Source organism: Trichoplax adhaerens, genomic scaffold (assembly GCF_000150275.1).
Source record: "Trichoplax adhaerens TRIADscaffold_3 genomic scaffold, whole genome shotgun sequence".
Lineage (NCBI taxonomy): Eukaryota > Metazoa > Placozoa > Uniplacotomia > Trichoplacea > Trichoplacidae > Trichoplax > Trichoplax adhaerens.
Genome location: NW_002060945.1, coordinates 6,166,514 through 6,189,992, shown reverse-complemented (window position 1 = coordinate 6,189,992; position 23,479 = coordinate 6,166,514). Strand labels below are relative to the sequence as shown.

The window sequence follows — 23,479 nt, the reverse complement described above, 5'->3', positions numbered from 1 at the left end:
TGAGTCTCTTGCCACCATTCCTAGCTAGAATCTACGATACTCAAATGCGCCTCTCGTCTTGACTCTACTGTTAAGGGCAATCAAAGCTTAAAATAATTGAGATTATTAATTGATGAATTCATTCTACAGTATAGTTATCACTCGTTTTACGAGAATATCTTTTCATTTTAGGCAGTTGATCAAAAATTCCAGAAATAAATATCGCATGTTTGTCAAGGATTTCAATTTTAATGTCAAAATTTCCATGGCCTCTATACTGTATAAGAAATTTCAGTATGTTATCGATCCGCCATGATTGAACGGATGCCAGCAATTTGCGCATCTCTACGCAGACTCAAACCATAAGCGGAGTAATTATGACTTGGTATTTATACGTATGGCTCGCCTTACTGTAACTTCGTGAACTACGCAGGTCTGCTGTACGCTAACAACGTACAGCGCAACTCCAATCTAAACTCTCAATGTATAGACTGGCGTTCCCACTGCGGAAAGTTAGATTGAGCTCTCGCTATCTTGCCCGCTCGTATTGATCAGCTCGCGAGACGAAAGAGCTCTACAGAATGCTTAGAATGTAGTATTAAGTATTAACTGGCCATGGATGATACTGTCCTACTGTACATACGTAGTAAAATGTGAGAAGTTGTATCTTGTCTTTTTGGACTACAAATTCCACAGCATACGCGTAAGCTGTTCATGATGATGATGAAAAATGCAGATTATCATTTTAATGGAAGAGTCCTAACTAGCTTGACGTTAATGACTATAGCTATTTATTAAGGCGTCATAATTTTATGAAGAGTCATTTCATTCAGACTGCAGATTTTTTGAATTACATTTCATGGATCACTAGAAGAATAAGCACTAAGTATATTTCGAGTGGTCCATGGTACAATAATATCTTCTAATACCAGAACAATACAAAAGATTGCTACGGCATCATGGAAAACGATATCGAAACCCTTCCCTTTTCGACCATTACGATAAAATACTCGTATACTATTCGTCAAAGTAATATGAAGCATGATACTGACGTATACGAAGGTAAAGGTGCATATAGATGAAATAAACTTGCAAACGTTTCCGATGTCGACTTTATGAAAGCGAATAGCTTCGTAGCCATTGAATCAAGACACAATTTTATACTCGTATGCTATTCGTCAAAGTAATATGAATCATGATACTGACGTATACGAAGGTAAAGGTGCATATAGATGAAATAAACTTGCAAACGTTTCCGATGTCGACTGTATGAAAGCGAATAGCTTCGTAGCCATTGAATCAAGACACAATTTTATAATTTTACCCCCCCCCCAAATCTACAGCATAATACGCGTATATTACCGTATAGGAATTTCACACCACATAGAACCATTTTCCACACTATGGCAAAACAAGAAAATACCATAACATGATAAAGCTTGACATGCTACGTCATCAGAACAAAAAGAATTAAATACATGATTTCAAAGATTTGATAATTGTTTATATCAGTAACTTTATCCAAGCGTCATAAATAACTTTTATATGAGTCTCGTCGTATAAACGGTAAAATAAATTGTAATTTACAGACTGATCTATGACAAATGACGATAAATTTCAATATTTAAAATAACATTAACTATAAAAGCAAACTAGCATACTCTTACCAAAACTTCTAAACCACTTTAATCATGGTTAACGTTGATTATTATTAAAAGTAGCAAATTACAAGCTTTCTCAAGTAACAATATGAAAATAAAGACATGTGTACACTCAGATATATATGCTTATATATAGGTATATATCTGTCTGTATTGATACGATCTTGCCAAAATTAATCCAAATCGTGATGAAATCATGCGTGAGCAAAGTAAACCTGTAATACTAAATTCATTGTAGCGGTAATAATAGAAATAGTCAAGTTGATACCGTTAATCTATCAAATATGATTATTAACTTATGTTACTGTATTTTATAACCGACAGCGGCGTTATTACATTTTACAAATAAGATATTCCTTATTTACCCAGTAGGGAAACAATAAATATTAAAGCGGAAGATTTAAAGGTAAAAAGGCTTTTCTACAAAATGTAACTGCAGGGGCTGGAACGCGATCATAATCGTGTAATTGATCCATATGTGCAGGAGACAAGCCCCGTAGTCCAGAACGAAATTCTTTATCAAAATTGTCTTCAAAGTAGACCAAAAAATATAACCATAAATAAATTGCATTCAAAAGTTTAACAAAATATCATTATAATATCTCTACTGCCAGATTAGCACTATACTTACATAGCTATCATGATATTTCACTTACCTTGTTCAATATATTGACTGCAGACACAAGCTAGGAATAATAATTCTCTGTAAATACTTCTAAAAATTGAAATACACACTAAATCAATCCTTTAACTAGGGCAAGATGAATAGTCAATCGAAGCACACAGTAACACAATACAGTACTGTATCGAACGTATTTCACTTTTTCATACCGGTGATGCATCCGTAAAGGATTTTTTATTCTTTCTTCTAACAATAAGGTAATTGGAGTGAAAACATTGTTCTTTTGAAGATTCGTGACGATAGTTTGAACCAAATCAACGTGACTGTCATGAAAAACGTAAAATTGTTCTATCGAAATTTTGTGGGGGAAAAGCAACTTGCAACATGCAAAGTATTTCCTACGCGTATATGCAAAAACATACCAATTCGAATGATCTTCATAAAAGTTTCCTTCATAATCATCTATGTCGACATAATTGTTATCTAAGAAATTTACAATAAAAGATCAATATAAGGACTAACGTATACCCAATATAACCATAAATATAGCGTACCACTCAAGAACTGCCTATATAATGGAATCCCATCACTTTCGTCATATTTCTCAAAATCCCATATAGGCAGTACAGCAACTCGCTTTACGTCTAGACGCAGCTGATATTAGTGAAGCGCAGTATGTGTTAATGATTTAATATTGGTACCACATATACTTCATCTAACAACAATGGCAGAGTCAAGCATAAAAATGAATTAAGCATGTTAGCTAAACCTTAAGAGCTTCTCCATAATGTTCGATATCTTGCGCCTGAGCTCTTTTTAACAACAGTTTTGGTAAATTTTTCGAGAATCCCGTTCTTGAGAAATACCAAACCTAAAATCAACATTATATGGAATCATCCTTCTACAGGTATCAATTAGAAAATAAAGAAATACAATACTATACCAAATTCCAATAAACAGTGCCATGGTTATCAATAATGGCTGGATCAGCGAAAATATCAAGACCATGATTATCAACCAGGCTCTCTAACTCCTTCTGAAGTACAATTGGGCTTAAATATGGTACGGATATTGATTCCTCTCGTATAGTATGCTCCGTGTAGAGTGCAGGCATTGACACAGAATATCCACCCGATACCTTAACATTACCATCATCTTTTACATCAGAAGTATCGTTTGGTACCATCAAATCATATGCCAATGTCTCTTCCGGTTTGTCGTTGATATCTAAATCATTTACTTGTTTTCTTAAATCACTCATACTAAATGACTTATGGGAAGAATGTGAATTAAAAGAATGCAAGCGTCCATGGTTTGTCATGTTATCATTTTCAATCAATTCCTTGTAGGGTTCTTCGTACTGATCAAGAACAACAGCATTCGTAACCGGTGTTAAAACTGAACTCGGATACGCAGATTTTGGTGGAAACAAATTATTAATATCATACGAAACAGGATCGCCGTCCTCGAATGTATTTTCCCGTTCTTCTGAATCTAAAGATCCTGACATATCACTATTTGGTAACGAAATAGTCCTGAAAATGAAAATGATACAATATAAACAGCCTAATATCCTAATTAATACATTATCTACAAGCCAACTTACGTTGGATGCCTTTCTTGATACAGCGGTCGATAATCCTACAATAATCGATAAACATATAATTATATATTAACGGTTAAAGTTATTTTTATAAAGATCATACAGTAATACAGGCAATGCAACTGTCACTCCTACCTTGATAACTACTGTTAGGAATGCTACAAACTTGGCACAACAATAACGACAGCTTTTACGAAGAATAAACAACATCATTATTATATAGATACAGAAGCAAAAAATAAATAGAAAGTTATAATCTAATATGAAATATCTAACCTGTTACAGCATACGAAAGCTGTAACAATAAAGCAATTTAGAATTTATCAAACCTTGTGTTTAAGTTCGATTCATTCGCGGTCCATCCAGCCATAATTTCTTCATCATATAGAATAGCACTGCACGAATGACACTTTGCACAGCTACTTATCGTAGCTTCAACTGCCAAATCTTCATCTTCATCATCTTCGTCATCTGCCTCAAGTAATGTACCATCTACAAGAGTACCATCTAAGAAATTTGAAAATTCGTACTTGCTGTCAAAAGATGACAACAATCCAGACTCTAGCTTAGTATCAAAAGATTTAGAAAATCCATTTTTTCCACGTTTAAAGGTTAGACGTCGAGAAATCGAAGATAGAGATGAATTTAGAGATGATGACAGACTACTCGCAGCAGATAGCGTATCAAATGAACGTCTTGATCGAATTGAAAAAATGTTTTGTTTTCTTGAACTTGCACTAGATGACATACTTGTATTCGAACTAACATTTCCTTGATTTATATTATACGACTTGCGAGGTGTTTTTACAGGAGTATTACAAGGTGGAACCCTTTGCTCCGAAATTATTCTGTGATTTGCCGTAGGTGATGGAGTTGACGCCATAAAAGGCCTTGTAAAATGTTCTGAATTATGAGATTGAGGTAACACCTCAAGACTATTATATAATTTCTTATATAAAATCGTTTTCGACATAACATCGTTATCTAAGTACTCATTTCTAGTGATGCTATCGTTGTTATAAAAGTTGTCGCTGTAACTCGCATGATCTCCTTGGGCTTGCATCGTGTCAACATTATTTATTTTTAAGAAACTACGAAAAATTGCAATAGCAGTAACTACATTTCGGAGAAGAGACCACAACTTTGGGCCTGTTTTTTCCGGCCACGGATTTTCACTTACCGCCTAAAGAACAAAATTTGTTCAAACTCTAGAATAAATAACTACAAGTAATTTTTATAAATCTTTATACCTTGTTGTAATAACCATAGGTAACTGCATTAGGGTGAATGCCGACAGCTCGCATAATTAATAAAACCTACGTAGTGGTAAAGTTAGTAATGAATAAGTAATAATTATACAGCAAAAATAGATGCAAATATTGCAATTATAAAGATTTTTACTCGTATGGCTAAAATTGGCAGCTTGTAAACCGCACACAGGTGCATCATTGATCTGTAGCAAAACTTAAAATGTTCAGGATGTTAGTTTTCCCGTAATATTTCCAGTAAATATTTATGATGTCAATATATATCTATATTATATTCAAATTACTTCGTCTTGCATGTGTAATTTTGATGTTTGCATTTGTAATAAGACCTACATAGTAAGAATATTAAGATTTACTACACTTAGCGGAAATATCGCTGATGTACCATATACAATATAAAATGCTCCTTCAAACCTGAAATCCTTTTTTGAGCGCACGATTGGGCGATGATTGAACCTTCACGTAAGCAGGAAGATACATGAACCAAATAGTATAGCAACTTCTTAATAAGTATTTTGCCCAAAGTAGCGGACTTTTCGACTGTTTTCTGGCGATCTACATGTAAACATTAAGCTAAAAATTTTAGCATATGCTCTATATTCCATTTTACAAACTCAACTTTCCTATTTAGAAAACTCTTCAACTTATGGAAGTATAGAATAACCTCAGCAGCTTCTTCCCTTTCTGCTTGTGAACGTAATAAATTTCCTCGTATTTGCGGCGAGTACATCAAATCTAACTGATAGTCTTGACATTTCGTAGGCAGAACCAGGAGCGACTCATCTAGTGCAGGAAATGATGAGTACCTAAACATTCATTATAAACATAAGTCCTCATGTTAAAATACAGCACTTGCTACTATGCTATTAAGCCAATTCGTACTCGTATTTTTTATTTTCTGGAAGTCCTTCCGTATCTGGCGATGGAATGACTAAGGTTGTGTAGTTTCTAGAATATGTATAAAAACGTGGCGCAATATATGACTTGAAGATATCAAACAGTCGAGCACTTAAATTGTATTTATGTATTACTTTTGCTTATGGTCGTCTAACTCCGTAAGGGAAATACCATTCTCAACCTTAAAATGTAAATGATACCGATAAGACTCACGCGGTAGTAATTAATAAAGAAATATATGATAACTCAATAAACTGAGAACTAAAAGTAACGCTTTAGTTTAAAACCTTGTTGATATAGTCATCAAAAAATGCAAATTGGACATCGACAGGGGACACAAATGATCTCTGCTCTATGAATCGCGTAAATAACTAAAATATGTACGGATAGCAACACTTAGCTTAGATGTAACATCACTTTTGTTAGGCCTACCATATTAATACAAATGTAAATAAACCTGAGTTTTGACTAATTGAGAAAAAAATTTCTTTGCTCCACTAGATCTACTTTTCAGAAAACCTGTTAAAAAATGAAATGCTTTGTAAAGCAATATTCGCCATCCTCTATTAAAAGATAACTATAATTCTCTCACCTTCAAAATCAAACAATGATCTAGCATCGTATACATCTGAAGATGGCGATTTCGTTATGGGTAGCAAAAATCGCCTATTTAAACATAGAGAAAGTATGAACGTTGTAACGATAATGTAATCAAAAGGCGATACAACTGCTAAAGGTGAATAAATTTTGGATACGTACTTGTAGCCACGCAATAATATCGCTTGTATCGCTAAAAATATATGCTGTATATTTGAGCTAATCGATCTCTGAAAGAATGGTTAAAATATATTTGTTACTGATCAAATAATTCCTAAAGTTTTCATAGCAAGTTAAATTCGTTAGCAAACCAATTTTCGCTTGATCGTCACATCGTATTCTAAAGGCGCAATATCAACGGCATAACTTAAACTATCTAAGTTGCCTTGATTCTCTAATGCTATAATATAATGAAACAGAGTTATTTCAAACATAATTTTCGTTCCTCGACATTTGGTTATAAATAGTCCGTACACTGCAGTAACTGCTGATGAATCCTTCTAAGCTGTTTAAGGACCACGTCTGCGTATTTCTATAAAATTTACGACTAGTTAAAAAGTTGTCTAAGACCCAATATTTCAAGCAAGTTATATTGTAAATAAATAAAAGTTCGTCTCGTACCTTTGGTAATATTTTCCAAGTGATAGCCCTTTTCTCTGCCCCACTATCGGACGAAATTTTTATGAAAAGTAAAATTAGATTCGTACAGAATTCACCTTTAGCTCACTTATCATGAATTATACTTACTATGATATCGTATTTGTATCTAAATCGACACATGTTAATTCAAGAGGTGGTCGGTAAAGATCAAAATACTTAGAATCAATGCCTGTTAAAGATACAATACAAACGTTTTCATTATCATTTCAATATCTAGCTCTTAGATATCTAGTACAGCATGAAATACCTTGGCTATACAAGTACAGAAAGGAATTAATTCAAAGACAGCAAATTTAACACAATTCGATTTATATCATACTATGAATCCTGCAGAGGTACTAAGTAGCTAAATCTTAATATAGTTTAAACAGTATTTATTTCTAGCATTAAATATTACCAACCGACAATAAATGGACATGGTGCATTAAGAACATCAGCTAATTTGACCGGACACAGAGGAATATAAGGACACTGCCATTCGAATGGGAATATAATCTGTGGTAGTTTATAAAAATTAATTAATAATCAATTAATTTTGTAACGCAAAGATACTTCCAATGAAATTCTAGATTTATCTGCATAGTATCTATAAGAAGGCATTATACAGTAATTAATAATATAGGTTATCAAGCAAAATCAATTTACTGAAGTGAGCGCTTCAGCTACGCTTGTCAATAATGCCGGTCGGCGACAGTGTAAAAGAATCTTTTGCTCCGTCAAAGCTAAACATAGCAATGTTAAACTATTTTCAGGTCCCAGGCAGCGTAAGAAATTAATAAAGGAAGCACCACTGTAATAGAATAAAAGTATGTATCAAAAAATTTTCTTTATAAACTTGTGAGATGGTAAGGTCAAGTACTGTGTCAATAATATTCCTTGTAATAATATGCATACGATCGTCATTACTTAACCTTAATGGTAAAGGAGAATCGACAGGCCTTTGCAAATAATGCTTTTCATGACCCATCTGTAAATGAGATGTAATTGTAACCATTACATCAACGGTATGGTACTTTATAAATAAGACTTCCATCGTACCTGCAACAATATCTGTGGTCGATCGGGTGGTGGAAATGGTACAGCATCCATAAAATGGGTTACATACCTGATGAAATCCCATAAAACATTGGTTACAATAGTTTGTATATACATAAGAATTTTAATATTCATAAAATTCTATGCTAGGTTACGTGGTTCTTTACAAGCAAAGTATAATAGTTTTAATACCTTTCGATTGGAATCTCAGTTTGTGCAGATACAGATATTCTATAAAGATTACGTAAAAACCACCGAAAAGTATCAAAAAAAGGCCAATGAGATAGAAGACAAATACACTTAGTCGCATAGGCTTGCTTAGGATCGGATTTCTGTAAGCAGTAGGCAAACAGAATGAAATGTCTTTTGATAAGTTGCAATAACCGTACTTAATAATATTACAGTAAACGTTGGAATGCATTACTGTAATTACTAACGGTGAATCAATTTCTTTACCTTAAAAACTCGTTCCATATATGGTGTCCACATATCAGACGGTAATTGTTCATAAAATGTTACAGCAGCACCATATACCTAATTAAATTTTAAATAGTATTGAAATATGGTAAAATAGGAAGGTAAATCAAGACTTTCATATTACATTAATTTTTAATTATCCATCATACATTTAATAAGTAGAGTAGAGTACAGTACATCATACGATTTGCCGATACCTTATCACCCGATTCCTGAGTTAGAGCAAACGTTGAAAACATCGGTAATGGATGAACGGCATGGTCTGACCAATACTCAACAACAGCTCCCATAGGCAGACAAAATAAAACAACACTATCTGGCAGAGCAAACCAGCTATGATCCTTTAAAGGGTATCGACTTAGTACGTCTAATATTAAGATTAAATTAAAATCAATGTCGGTTTTATATCCAAGCGATACGTTCAACGAAGTCGTAAATTGCCTTGATGAATGACGTTAATATCAACATTAATTAATGCGAACCTGCTTTGTAGCGAATTGAACGAGCTTGTACTATGGCTTTATTGTAGCAAAGATGAACTTCAGATCCAATCTGTTATACAAAAAATTAAACATACAGTATAATAAGTCTCAAAGCGTTCTAGGTGTGCTGTATCTTTGCATATAGGGTTACATAGCGTATTTATAATCCAACTTGAAGATTTGTAAACAACTAAAGCTGTTAATCTTACAATGCTTTTGTTAAGACATCTTTTTACTATATGGAATGTATGCGGTGGACTTTCTCCCTAATACATAATAATAAGAATAAATTCATTTTTTTTAAATGAAGAAAAAATGAACTATACTGTTTGATTGTAGATGTTATTCCTGTTCCATAATTATTTTAAAAGTAATTTTCCCTCTTGATACCTTGCTGCTGAGTACAACACCAATACTTGTAATTGCTAACTGATTATGTCCACCAGCTGAAGCGGCACGGCGAAATGCCAAGAATGTGGACGGCTTAGACTTATAATTCAAATCTGCTGATCTCCCATATGCCGTCGTCTTAACTATTTGATAGCCACTAGGTAGTTTCTCTTTACCACCATAGTAAACACTATTCGCATTAAAAGATGAATAAGATGAAAACAATTGTAGTGGAAAATTGCCATATTACCATTATCAGGGAAATGAAAATAATGGTAGGAGGGAAATTCAAGTTTATAACAGCTAAGTAATTATCGTGGGAACCCATTCTACCGCAGTGTGTGCTGAATTAAGGATAGGATAATAGCATTTCTTTTCTACTTTCAATTTACGAGAAGGTAGTACAATTTTTTTTACCTAATATCGGTTATAGGAGGTTCATCGGTGCCACGACGGAAGCAAAGGTAATAAGAAAAGCCGCGGAAGCTACCATAATTGAGATCAGCAGCATACCCACTTAAAGTATTTTCTACGCAGGTATAACCTTGACCGTGGGATACAAAAGATATTCATCTAAGTTTACGCACTGGAGCACAATACATTACAAGCCGTCTGTTTCTGCTTGTTTCACAGTTGTTAAATTATAAAATCTGGGGAAATGCAGCTTCCTTCATTTTTTGACTTTTACTAACTTTTCCATTCTATGTACAAGGTCATGAAATGATTTGAAGTTAAATTCCCCCCCCCCAAAAAAAGAAGAAAATAATGTGAAAAATGAAAGAAGCACTGGTAATACGCGTATGCCTTCAGGACTTGTAAATACACGTACGCCGGTTTACTTTGCTGAGTATTTATTGCCCGTGATATATGGCAACTAATAATGGAAACTGTCAAAATGTAGTTACTGCAGTAAATGGAGTATCAATAAAATTAAACAATTCATTGAATAGCATCAAATAACAGAAAGCACAGTCGTATTTCTTTTCCAGGTGAAATAGATTGTATTACATGTTGTTGAAGCGTTTCCATTTACAATACTAATCAAGTTATTTGACTACTACGCGTTGATGGTGAGAGAAGAATACAACTCTCCTACCTGGAGGTACATCTTCTCCAACACTTCTACAAATAACAGTAATATCGGTGATGGGTTCAGTAGGCCTGGGGACAACGGTATTGCCTAAAGTCTCATTACATTCACGTTCTTGCATCGGGCTGTCTGTATTTTGCAATCCTACCATAACAAAATAATCGGCAATACGTTGTGCTCTTCTTGATTGATACGCCATCTTGATATCCAATCAATTAAGCTTTTCTTCCCATCCAGTATCGGCTCGTAATGTACGTTGAATGATATTGACTTGAAGAGCGATAGACCAGATATCAATGAGAACTGGTAGTGATAATATAGTAATTGAAAATTCAGTGATGACTAGGCGTTAATTCAACAATAATTTGTACGATCTACTCCAATTCAACAAGGCCATTGCATCCAGTACTAGCGACGTCTATAGCGGAAAAAAAATTACCAAAGTCCAAGACTGACGAATAATATCTATTCTCAGTCAATTTAAAAATCCATGGATACCCTATCAAAAGATCGATACCAGTCAAATTGGATCATGTTGATACTCTTTTAATCGCAGTCATCGTTCCAAAGTCTTCTATGAATCAAGATCTTTCAATGGCTAGCAATAGCATTAATTTATTTATTCTACCAATTAATAATTCTATGCCGTAAAATGCAGTGAATGCGGGACTTGGAGAAACGCCAGACCTGAACAGGAAGTGCAATCTGGACGGTTTTATACCCACACTACTTACAGTACTTAGTACTGTGAATCGAGAGTAGTTTATACTGCAGCACGACGAAGCTGAAGTCATCCGTGGCCACCATAGTCAAGAGCTAGCAATCAAACTTGCTGTTTGAGTAGCTGATCGTAATCGTCATCCTTGCCCGTCCTACAGTGCATTTCACTGCAAGACTCATTTCTACGGGTATTGTCATGGAGAAAAATGACGTACGCCAAACGCCGTATGTGGACAGAGCATTAATGGCTCGCTGTTGGTTTCTTGCCATTAACGTGGGATGATGGCTACAAAAGTGTTTGTTATTCGTCCTACAGTGGGCACTAAAAGTAGGTAGTGATACTGGTGGATTTTCCATTTTGAAGTAATCCCCATAGGACGAATAATAGGGACTAGAAATGATTTTCAACATGGAGAAATTGAATCATCATCGTGACCAATTGACTCTGAGATGGACATCGAGATATTCCATTTATCTCGATGCTGGCTGGCTTGCCAAAGCCTACAATCTCTGTGTAGTCAATGGGTTTACAATACTAAACTCCAAATTGGAACGATTAAAATTGACCAAATCTCGAATAACGTGATACAATGACTGAAACTACAAGCCCGCAAATAGAAAGAAAAAAAAAATGAATTCCATCTGACTCGCAGTCGATCATAACCCATGCATTTATTCAAAATTTCACAACAGATTATAGAGCTCGTATATCAGCAATGGCTATCATTTCCTCCAATGGATCTTCTAAGTTGCCAATATTTACACAAAAAGTAGCAGCGAGCGTGGATAGGCAGACCAGCAATACTCGATAGTTTTGGATAGTGTATTTAATTTTGATTTTGGGGGGTGATGGATTGATTGATTTTATTATAGCATTAAAAGAATCACAACGTGGTATTATATTCATAGATGTGTATTGAATTCATGAATCGCATCTTGGAAGTCATTTCTACGCATATGATCATGGTTGTACAGTATTGTATTGTCAGCTGTATAAAGTACCCTTTTAATATTCCGGTGTTGAAGTATATAGTAGAATAGAGAGTACCGAAAGTGGGCTATGCAAATCAGTACAGCTTCGTCATTTTGACACAAATTGTAAGTCATCAAAAGCGATAATTATACTGTAATACAAACCATAAATTCATCATACTCTCTTCTTGCTTAACTAAACGACAAATCTTTTGCTCATGGAACACCTTGAGAGTATCTACTACCGTTACATAAAGTATATTACTCCATCGAACGCTAGCTAATCTTGAGCTTGTCATAACAATTACTTTCAACTTGATGTAGGTGGATGACTTAAATCAAGGCGCAATCATTCCAATCTTAACCTGTTTATATCATTTCTACTTGTAATGAATAAATGAATTAATAAGTGAAAATAGGTAAATGAACAGTTCATGTACCGCCTATTCGTCACATGCATTGACAGTATATATAGACTGTATATATATAGTATTGTAAACTAAGAAATAGTGCGTGTGTGATCAAGAATAACCGTGGAATGTCAATAGTCAACATTGTAGTAGAAATGGATTTCATGAAACAGCCTTCGAATTCGTAAATATGCGTATTATAGAGCCCAGGGTAGCTCAGGGAATGACACTAATTTTTTTAGATTGATTATCTCAAAAGCGTATCTAGCAAGCTGTGGTAGTTTATAGCCGCAACTTTGGATGTTTTCTTGGAACAATAATTCGAAGTTATTTGCCTGATGTATTAGCATTCTTCTTCTCTTTGCTAACGCAAATAATTTGCATGGAGATTTATAGAAAGATCGTAATAAGACATATGACTAAACAATTGCGTTGTAGTTTATGAGTCATAAATCCACGCCGATTGTTACCTACAAAGATACCGTAAAAGTGTGTGGGGGTTGATGAACATGATGATGGCCCGTATGCTATAAGCACATAAGTTACGAAACTGTTGGCAATTCATTAATGAATCGTCATTAAATGACGATGATCATTATTTTACCGTTTACACTAAGCGTATACAGTATTCTATCATGGCTGTAAGCCTTTCTGCTGTACTGTATACGTACAGTAGAAAAACAACAATTTTCCAATATACGCACTTTACAGTTTCGTTTAGTTGAGCCTTAATACGTAATAACGTAAAACGCTTACGAATTTATAATCGCCTTCATGCAAACATAAAACTCGATTTTTAGCTTATGTAAATCCCAGAATTAGAATTAATCAATGAACCCTTTTAAATTTCTGTATGCATGAAACCGTAAGGCGAAATTCATTGTTGGTCTATTGTCATGGAAAGAGGAAATCAATATGGCTTTAAATCAATAACTATTGTGCGAACAGAAACCTCTAATCAATAAATAATGATTTAATTAAAAGGATTACGTAGTAATACGCAGATATTCTATGCAGTCCTTGGGTATAGATAGTAAATTGCATGTTTGACTGCTGGAAACTTTCAATTTAAATTTATCGTAAAATAATCAAAGTTTTCCATTGCCAATACAGTAGTCTAATGATACTGTACGGCCAATATGCAAGCGTAATACTATACAGTACTATAGCACGAGCAATGAATAGCTGTGATTTTGCTAATTAACCGCTTTTACAACAAAAAGAAAAAGATGCAGTTATGTTGTGTGCACTATGCGCCTCTAAAATAATACTGCACAGTATTGCCATCTTTATGGAAATTCAACCTTTATTTCTGTCCGGTTCCAATTGGTGTCAACATTTTAATTTTTTTTATTTTCTTTCTAAATTTTAAATTTATGTTGACATACTGTGCAATGTGCCATTACAATACTGCCAATTTGAAAAGCTGCTTAGTCATACAAATCAAAGAAAGAAGAAAAAACATGTTGTACACTTAGTGGTTTATAGTACTGTAGTACTGGTCTTTAGATGAAAAGTACTAGAGGTAAAAGAAAAGAAAACACTATAGTTGTGATGCTGATGTTGATGGAGGTTTCTATTTTTCTTTCTTTTATCGCCACAGTTCCGTAGACCGAGTACGGTAGTAAGTACCATATGAAAGCAAGATAATGCTAAAGCAAAAGGGACGCCAAGACAAGAGTGAAAGATCGACTACCGTATCATGGACTACTAAAATACAGAATACACTACAATAATCATATTTTAGTAGTTCATGACTGTACACTGTACAGTATGTAAAAAAGAAGAGAGGGGACCGCCGGCGGCCATTAGTGCAAGATGATTTTTTCGGTTATTCTTCGAAATCGTGTACAGTAATGTACTGTACATAGTATACAGCACACTGGGCCAGGGACTCTTTTTAAGTCTCTTCTTAAAGCAGAAAATCGTTGAGTAATCCCTGACTGGGCCCAGATATTGCATATAATTAATTATTAGTCAACGGCCGTAGGCTGTGGGTCTAGGACAATTTGACGTGGACAATTTACCGCTGTACAATGTCGTAGGATGGAAACAATATCAATCTAGATTTAATATTGCGAGGACGAATTGAATACTTTGCAGCGTTCAATCCTATACACCGTAAATAAAATTAATCGAATGCAGTAAAGTATCTGTTTCGATATTACGAGGGTGGATTGAATAATTTACAGCATTCAATCCTATACAGTGTAAAATTAATTTAATGTGATAAAAATTATCCGGTTGATGTCGATACCTTTAATAATTAAGCGACTTACGTTGAGTATTTAATTAGGATATCGACATCAACATGGCTACAGTCATGGACTACTCAGTCAAAAATTATACCCGTTGCATAAAAATTGTCACCTTCACTCCATTAAGAGAGTAACTCTCTTTTCTACATAAAGGTGACAATCTTTATGCACAAGGTGACGATTTCAATCAAGTAGTCTTTACTGCCGTATAGTACTGTATGTGCACAAAGAAAATGTTTCCCCATGCAAAAAACGAACTTGTGTTCTGTCTGTCCTTCTGTGTTTTGTATTGCATTAATGTGCGTCTGCGCAATATGGCACCGCATTCAGTTCCACTGTACTATACTGTAGAATAGAATAGTGATTGCCTCATACTGTACCATGTACACTGAAGACTGTATCACACAGTACTATACCGTAAGGTACTGCACACTGCACCAATAGACAGTACCCCCCCCCCTAAAGCTTGTTTTTCTTTACTGTAGCATACAGTATACAATATTGATGGATGAGAAAGCATGGCGGTTGTAAACGGTAAGATTGAGCAAGTTAATCTTCTTTTTTACCTTGTTGAAAACTGTAAACTATGGTCGATATTCACACTAATTCTAGATACAACTTCACTCGATCATAGTATACTTGTAGAAAATGCGAAATGTTGCTTTTACTAACCAGAATGACAGACAACAGCGTAGCATGAATTACGCGACGTAGGGATATGAAAACGGTATTAAGAGCTGAATTTTTTTTTTCTTCGCCTTTTATTTACTTATCTTAGCATTTCGTCGAGGAATTTTATTAAGTGAAGGCCAGCTGTAAGTCAAATTCTGCTATGTTGTATTGCATTGAAACAACGCCTGAAATCAAACTACGTAGTATCTATGTTACGAACTATACAGTAGAGTAGAAAAGTTCTTTAGCCTATGGACGCTAACTTACCGTAACCGCACAGTACTAAAGTCAACTGAACACGTTGTCTACTGCAACTGCCTTCAAAAATAGCTCGGAATCTTCCTTTTTGGTTATAATTGACGATATATTTACTAAACTTTCAACCACATTTCTCTCTACAAGCAGATTACTAGTTTCATTCTTTTCATAATTGCTACTTGGCTGTTTGTTCGCGCACTTTTCTTTACAAAATGACCTATTCAGTAATATAGTGTTGCTTCTGTAAACCGTGCTTATACCATACAGTATATAGTACAGTACTGTACAATGTGGAACAGTATGCTGTACATATTTATGCAGTACTCGTTTAATAATATAGTTTGCTATTGCGATACTTCTGTGGGATTACATCTCATGATATTATATTTACTGCAGCCGGTGTTCCTCTTCCCTATTTTTCCTACAAACGCGTAAATTATATCAATCACGCCAGGAAGAGCCTAAACATGAGAAAAGGTAACTTACTTTACTTGATGATAAAAAGTATAAAAAATAACCACATCTACTCCGTCCTGCAACGTGAAAACTCATAGTTGTGTACTCTCTACTAGTCTAATCCCATATCGTCAGCAAAGTTCAACTACCGCTCCTGATCCTGCTTTCAAACCTAATAATACCGCGGAATTCGTTGTTGCTAAAGTCGATGATGTCATTAATTGGGCAAGAAGGGTAAGTCCTGGTAATGTAATGGCTGTTTGAAAAACAATCTATACCGGTTTAGCATATTGTAGTCACAGTTCTATTTACCAGCCTCTGCTGAAGAAACTTTTAAAATTAGGACTGTAAGATAGAATAGAATCTATTACTACATTATGATTATTGATACTGTAGATACTTTTAGCGCAAAAACTTTTTTAATAGCTGATACGCACAGTACAGTACATATCGAGCAGAAGTCATTTACGTATGCTTGATTAGTGTTGAATGTTATACTTCTGCTGTGCTTAATGACTATATATATATGTAGAGTTCCTTATGGCCTATGACGTTCGGCCTTGCTTGCTGTGCAATTGAAATGATGCAGTTTGCTGCCCCACGGTAAGTGATAAAAGAAACAGCATAGCAAGCAATTAATTTAGTGTTACTGTAGATTAATAATGCTGATAAGAAATATTTGGAGAGTTTACGAAACTAATCTGTCACTGTTCTATATAGATATGATATGGATCGGTTTGGTATCGTATTTCGCGCTAGCCCGGTACAGTCATGATGATACAGTTAATACAGTTAAATAATAACTCTGTTGACATGTTTAAAAAGTACGTGTAAAGTAATAAACTGATGCTTATTCTGACTAGCGTCAAGCAGATGTAATGATTGTAGCCGGAACCCTAACCAATAAAATGGCTCCCGCTTTTCGCAAGGTCTGTATTTCTAGGCCATTATATCCATCTTACTAAATTATAGTATGCTTTATTGTTCATACGTACGTATACGAACCTTTAAATTTTGACTTTCCGCTTAAAAAAGGTTTACGATCAGATGCCTGAACCACGCTGGGTGATCTCTATGGGAAGGTACTCTATTGTGGCTAAATTTAATGTCATTATCGCAACATGAATTAAAATAAGGAGTTTGTCAATAATGTTACCTGTTGCACTAATTAAGCCGGCTTGCATACTTGTAATCACTGTGGTATGCTCGTGTCTTACGGTGCAAATAGAAACGCAGTTATTTCTGACCTTGGCTCTTTATAAAACATGAGCTCAGGTCCTGGATTTCTGCAACAATTTATTCTAAACAAATAACAGACTATGTTATATAGGGTAATGACTAAAAACACTCTTTTTATACTTTTCTGGCATTCGTCTAATTTCCACTAACTAATTTTCTAGCTGTGCTAATGGTGGAGGATATTATCACTATTCATATTCGGTTGTTCGAGGATGTGATCGAATTATTCCTGTTGATATTTATGTACCTGGTTGTCCACCTACCGCTGAGGCTTTACTCTACGGTTTCTTGCTACTACAAAAGAAGATTAGGCGATCAAAATCTGTTACTATGTGGTTCAGGAAATAAATATGGATTAATGCCGACGATAATTTGTTCTAGGCATAAGTTCTCCACGTTGCTAATTTACGCAAAAGTTTTAATAATTGTCCATTGATATTGCTATAATTTGATTATGCTTCATGTAATATACACTATATTCTTTTAACATATAGCAAACATCGTGACAAACTATTATAAACATTTGTGATAGGGTTAGATAAAAGATACAGCTATGCATACGAGTCATTTTGCTTTGTACAGTACAACGTTAAAAATCATTTTTATTGAAATTATTTCTAACCGCAAATTATTTACTTACTGTTATGACAGACAAAACTAAGTAAGCAGTATGCACTGCCTTAACCTAATAATTAATAAATATTTAAATTTATACGTCAAGTATAAAAAATTGATTCAAACGTACTTCTTGTCCTGTGCTGATAGCAAATCTAGATATAGATGACAAAATCACTACTGCAACTGGATCAAAGCTTGTACTACACTGTTAGAGTCAGAACTATCCAACTGGCACCATTAAAGTTACATACTGATGTAGCAGTCATTTTCATTCATGACTATGCTACTTATAGTAGCTGTCACTTTTGTGTATCGTTACAAAATTAATGGCCAAAAATACGAGTTAATACGTTACAAGTATGATTGCTGAAATGATTAATACGCCTTGAGCCCAACTTGACACTATCGGCCGTAGTTTGCTATTTGTAGTCAATCAAACGTACAGTACTAAAGTTAAAATTCAACAAGGGCTATTTCAAACAAAGTTTTTCTATTTATTTAATCGTAAGCATGGAAACTTACTAATATGACCAATATTAAATTTAACGATAGAATTTGATAGCATTCAAACAAAATGACAGATGATATACAAATTGGATAATTTTAAACTTTAGATTATGTCTAATCAAGCCCCTTTCATACAATGGAAAGAAGGTAGCGTTAGCGAGCAAAATACGTGTATCCGGCATACACGTGTTCGTAAAAATACGACATGATCGCCAGGCTCACTAATATAGTTTATTGAATCAAAACGGATACATCTGCATCATTAATACGCCTGATAAAAGAATTATTTTATCAAAGTTAACCGTAATGCACGATATTATCGTAAGTTGTAGTTGACATGTACAGCATACTGTACGTGTATGTACTAAGTTTTCATTTTATAGTTTAACAAGAACATTATGCTCCCTTTAGCCATAAGATAAGTAACACAATTAACTACGGGAATTTGAAGTATAATTTACAGTTTAAGAGATGCGGCGGTCAACTTCCTCTTAACACTTGTTCTCTTAGCAGTTCTACCTTCAACATCTCGCTTGGCTTCTTTTTGTAATTTATCAAAAAAGGTAGTTGATGACAGTGTCTTTCTACTTTTACTACTATTTCGATCATCAACAATACTAACACTATTTAAACCGCCTTCTTTTTTCAAGCGTTGTATAGCTTCCTTTTTATCGTGTTTACTACCACGGCCAATATTCACTTTTGCTAAAGACTTGTTTTTCTGACTCATTTCTTTAAATCTTAATTTTTTACTTTTCTTTCTCAATTTTCTTTCTCGTAATTTATCAGTGGTAGTTTTCTCACTTTCTCCCTTCAATTCCGATCTAGACTTTGCTTTGACTTCTTCAGGTGCTAATAAAGCTGCATCGCTAACGCTTACTGGTGCAACCTCTTCCATACTTATAGCAGGTGCATTAACAACCACTTCAATCTCTTTCTTTGGCTGTTGATTCAATAATTGACAAAAAAATACAATTACTTACTGTTCGTAAGGAAAATCATACGCGTTTGTTCATTTGCTTAACAAAACAGTAGCAGAGTAATAAAAGTATTCCATGCAAATGTAATAGTTCAAGAAAAAATCAACTTTAAACGTATCTATAGTGATACCGATGTAAGCAAGCAAAGCATACTTACCGGCTTAGGGGTAAAATGAAAATTGGATAAGGCATCTAATTTCGCAAACAAACTCTTCATTAATTCTTTGCCTTCAGTAATTTCCGGCTTCTCTTGTACTTTAACACCTTGTGTTTGTTTAAGATATTCCTTTTCGTAAATTTCACTTAAACTCAATTTACTCTTTTCATGATCCAATTCAATCCTTTTTCTATATTCAAAAGGTTGCTCCATCGGTTTTTCTTTACGTTGGACATCATCCCATGCTTCATCTTTAATTCTTTGCTTTATAACATCTTCCAAAGTCAACGACTTCTCTTCTGTTATCACAGGAGTTTTATTGGCTGCAATATCAAAAATTAAGTCTTCCTCCAGTAAACTATTTGCTGGTCGTTGACGAGCTGATACTTCGCCATGCAACTGCCAAGGTTTATCCATTAAACTAGCTTCTTCGTAATCTGATATGACAGCTTTCAATTGATCTTGACGCTTTTGATGCATAGAAAGTTTCTCATTTTCCTTCTCGTCCGACGCATCATCATATTGGATATCACTGTTATCATCATCATCATCATCATCGCCAAAAGTGGCGTTTAAACTTAAATCAACTTCATCTTCAAAGTCATTATCATCTTGGGAATCCGATAGGTTATGATCGATATCCTTTAATTGCATGCTGGCTCCTTTACTTTTCTTACCAATAGAGCTTTCTTCATCCGGTGGTGGATCAAAAAAATCCTCATATTTGATTTCTTTCTTATTTTTGTCACTACTCGTCTTACTTTTACCGACCAACTTTGCAGTTTGGCGTATAGCCTGTTCCCAGTCTTGATCGTCCTCGCTGTCCACATCAGCGAACATATCTATATCATCATCGTCATCAGCATCATCTTGGAGATGATTTTGAGTTTGATCATTGATCTTTTGCTCTTCTAATTGTAAAAACTGATTCATTTGATCTAATTTAAAGAACTGATCATCGACCGCGCTCTTCTTTTTCAATTTATTTCCCTTTTCGCTCTTTGTGACTGAGCTCTCCAGGGTGTTTGCACTATCGATATCAAATCGTACCCTTTTGGATTTCTCTGCATTATCATTATCATGATCCATGGATTCTTCATCCTCGACGTCACTATCGGCCGAATTTCCTTGACTATTCATCTCTGGTGGGTCATCATTGGCAAGCATTAATCGCCAGTTACGATCTTGCGATAATCTCTTTAAATTCTTGGTTAAAATTTTGAATAAAGGCTGATTTTGTAATTGTAATTCTTGCCAAATCTGCTCATGAGTAAAGTTGTCAATGATCAACTCCTTTAAAGGTGATAATTTATCTTTATCGATTTCATTTTGCTTGATAAAATCGAATAATGCTTTGGTACATTGCAATAACTTGGCATTGGTATTGATATCATGATTAATAAAGACAGTTTTATCGTCAACAACTTGATTAAAGGATTGTAAAATACTTGTAATATCGGCCATCTCTGTTGTACGTGTTGTCATTTTGCTCATTCTACATGTTTATCCTGCATACTATCCCAACTTTGCAATATTATTCTCCTTTATTTACAGCTCCATTAAGCAAAACGACATTGCAAATTGACACTATTCGATCATGTGTATCATTGCGCTAACCGTCGATTTAATTTTAATATGTTCTACCTGTCCAATACAATCCTTTTGGCCTTTTAACGTCCTTGATTGCAAATAACCAACACTCTTTCCCTGCAATGAGCTAAAATAGGATTGAAGATGCTGGAGCAGCTCTGCTGTGTTGAGGCTTTGATCAAACCGATCGCTATGCAATCGTCTTATCATGGACTCTACCAGAGTAGGTGTACTTTCATACAAGTCCCTGAACAAGATGATTGTTTCCAGCGCTGGTATAGACTGTCCAGTTGTGTTATGCGCTGAACCATGTGCCTGACCTACTAGCCGTGTGTAAAATAGATGTCGCAAAAATAACACACTCGCCATGTCAAGTCTTTATGCTATAGTTGCAATGGTCGCCTTCACTGCCCCGACATCTGTTTTACACCGTTACTGTACACTATGCTGTACATCACCACTGGGACACACAACCTGTCATCCGATCTCACATGGCTGACGTGAAGATGAGAGTCACCCATGAGACATACAGTACAATTCTGTACAGTGTACAGTTCCGTCATACAGTACTAAAAAGTACTGTACACTGTACACCACAGCAATGGACGCGTCACTTCGCCCAGCCACGGACTACAGGGGTGTAGATGTCGCAAAAATAACACACTCGCCATGTCAAGTCTTTATGCTATAGCTGCAATGGTCGCCTTTACTGCCCCAACATGTGTTTTACACCGTTACTCTACACTATGCTGTACATCACCACTGGGACATACAACCTGTCATCTCACCATGATCCGATCTCACATGGCTGACGTGAAGATGAGAGTCACCCATGAGACATACTGTACAGTACAGTACAGTACTGTACAATACTGTACAGTGTACAGTTCCGTCATACTACAGTACTAAAAAGTACTGTACACTGTACACCACAGCAATGGACGCGTCAATTCGCCCAGCCACGGACTACGGGGGTGTAGATGTCGCAAAAATAACACACTCGCCATGTCAAGTCTTTATGCTATAGCTGCAGTGGTCGCCTTCACTGCTTCGACATCTGTTTCACACCGTTACTGTACACTATGCAGTACATCATCACCATGATCCGATCTCACATGGCTGACGTGAAGATGAGACATAAAGTACAATTCTGTACAGTGTACAGTTCCGTCATACAGTACTAAACAGTACTGTACACTGTACTGTACACCACAGCAATGGACGCGTCACTTCGCCCAGCCACGGACTACGGGGGTGTAGTGTACCGCTTGCAGACATACGCTTCACTTGAAATGACCACGTTCGCCTGCACAGCGCACACTCGTAGTCGATTGTCTTATTTTGAGTGACATGCTTCTATGCCACTAGTCAGGTGCTGTTAACATGCAGAATATTGGGGCTGTCATGGAGTGTGGCTGTGTTTAGCAGCTCCTTTGCCTTGCGATTCTTTTCCGTAAGGTCAAGCACAGTATGACAGTGACTATTAGTACACTGGTACTTTCTTTTTTACAATTTTAAAAATCCAATTTTGACTGAGGGACTGAAAAGTGCGATGAAAGTGACTTCACACTGACTGAATAATACTCGTACAGTATACCAATGGACTACTGTACAGTACTGTATTACTCGATGTATCCAGTAGTTCCATCCCTTCCATGACAGTCCTGTGCGTACGAGTGGCTGTCCGTCCCGTACTGTGCGGGGGAGTTGTAAGACAATTGCTCATAACTGGACCATTGTACCCTGTCGAGTCTTCTTCACAGACACAGTGCGCGTGCTCGGCCAAGACCACACGCGCTACGCGATGCCGTCCCGTCCTTTCCGTAGCCGACTGGACGTCGCGCTTGCGTATAAGATCAAGTGTTCACCCTGGTGACGGTC

At 35.5% G+C, this 23,479-nt stretch overlaps 3 protein-coding genes across 3 annotated transcripts; 1 reads left to right on the top strand and 2 right to left on the bottom strand.

The window, feature by feature from the left end:
* Positions 1-4,946: 4,946 nt before the first annotated feature.
* TRIADDRAFT_22465 (uncharacterized protein) lies at positions 4,947-10,960 on the bottom strand (the record flags this gene model as incomplete). The annotated part of the gene is made up of 28 exons (XM_002110513.1): positions 4,947-5,048; positions 5,116-5,181; positions 5,267-5,329; positions 5,418-5,462; positions 5,548-5,688; positions 5,798-5,939; positions 6,016-6,081; positions 6,165-6,211; positions 6,318-6,401; positions 6,488-6,549; positions 6,623-6,696; positions 6,790-6,857; positions 6,939-7,027; positions 7,102-7,159; positions 7,249-7,291; positions 7,375-7,456; positions 7,689-7,782; positions 7,933-8,077; positions 8,199-8,254; positions 8,326-8,392; positions 8,515-8,654; positions 8,779-8,856; positions 8,997-9,166; positions 9,282-9,351; positions 9,491-9,547; positions 9,672-9,861; positions 10,089-10,215; positions 10,768-10,960. Coding segments are annotated over 28 exons (2,619 nt in total), but the record flags the coding sequence as incomplete, so codon positions are not given.
* A 5,700-nt stretch (positions 10,961-16,660) lies between these two features.
* TRIADDRAFT_22918 (uncharacterized protein) lies at positions 16,661-18,094 on the top strand (the record flags this gene model as incomplete). Its single annotated transcript, XM_002111049.1, has 6 exons — positions 16,661-16,741; positions 17,040-17,110; positions 17,228-17,270; positions 17,371-17,436; positions 17,543-17,589; positions 17,908-18,094. Coding segments are annotated over 6 exons (495 nt in total), but the record flags the coding sequence as incomplete, so codon positions are not given.
* A 1,300-nt stretch (positions 18,095-19,394) lies between these two features.
* TRIADDRAFT_12205 (uncharacterized protein) lies at positions 19,395-21,385 on the bottom strand (the record flags this gene model as incomplete). Its single annotated transcript, XM_002110512.1, has 2 exons — positions 19,395-19,814; positions 20,009-21,385. Coding segments are annotated over 2 exons (1,797 nt in total), but the record flags the coding sequence as incomplete, so codon positions are not given.
* Positions 21,386-23,479: the final 2,094 nt, after the last annotated feature.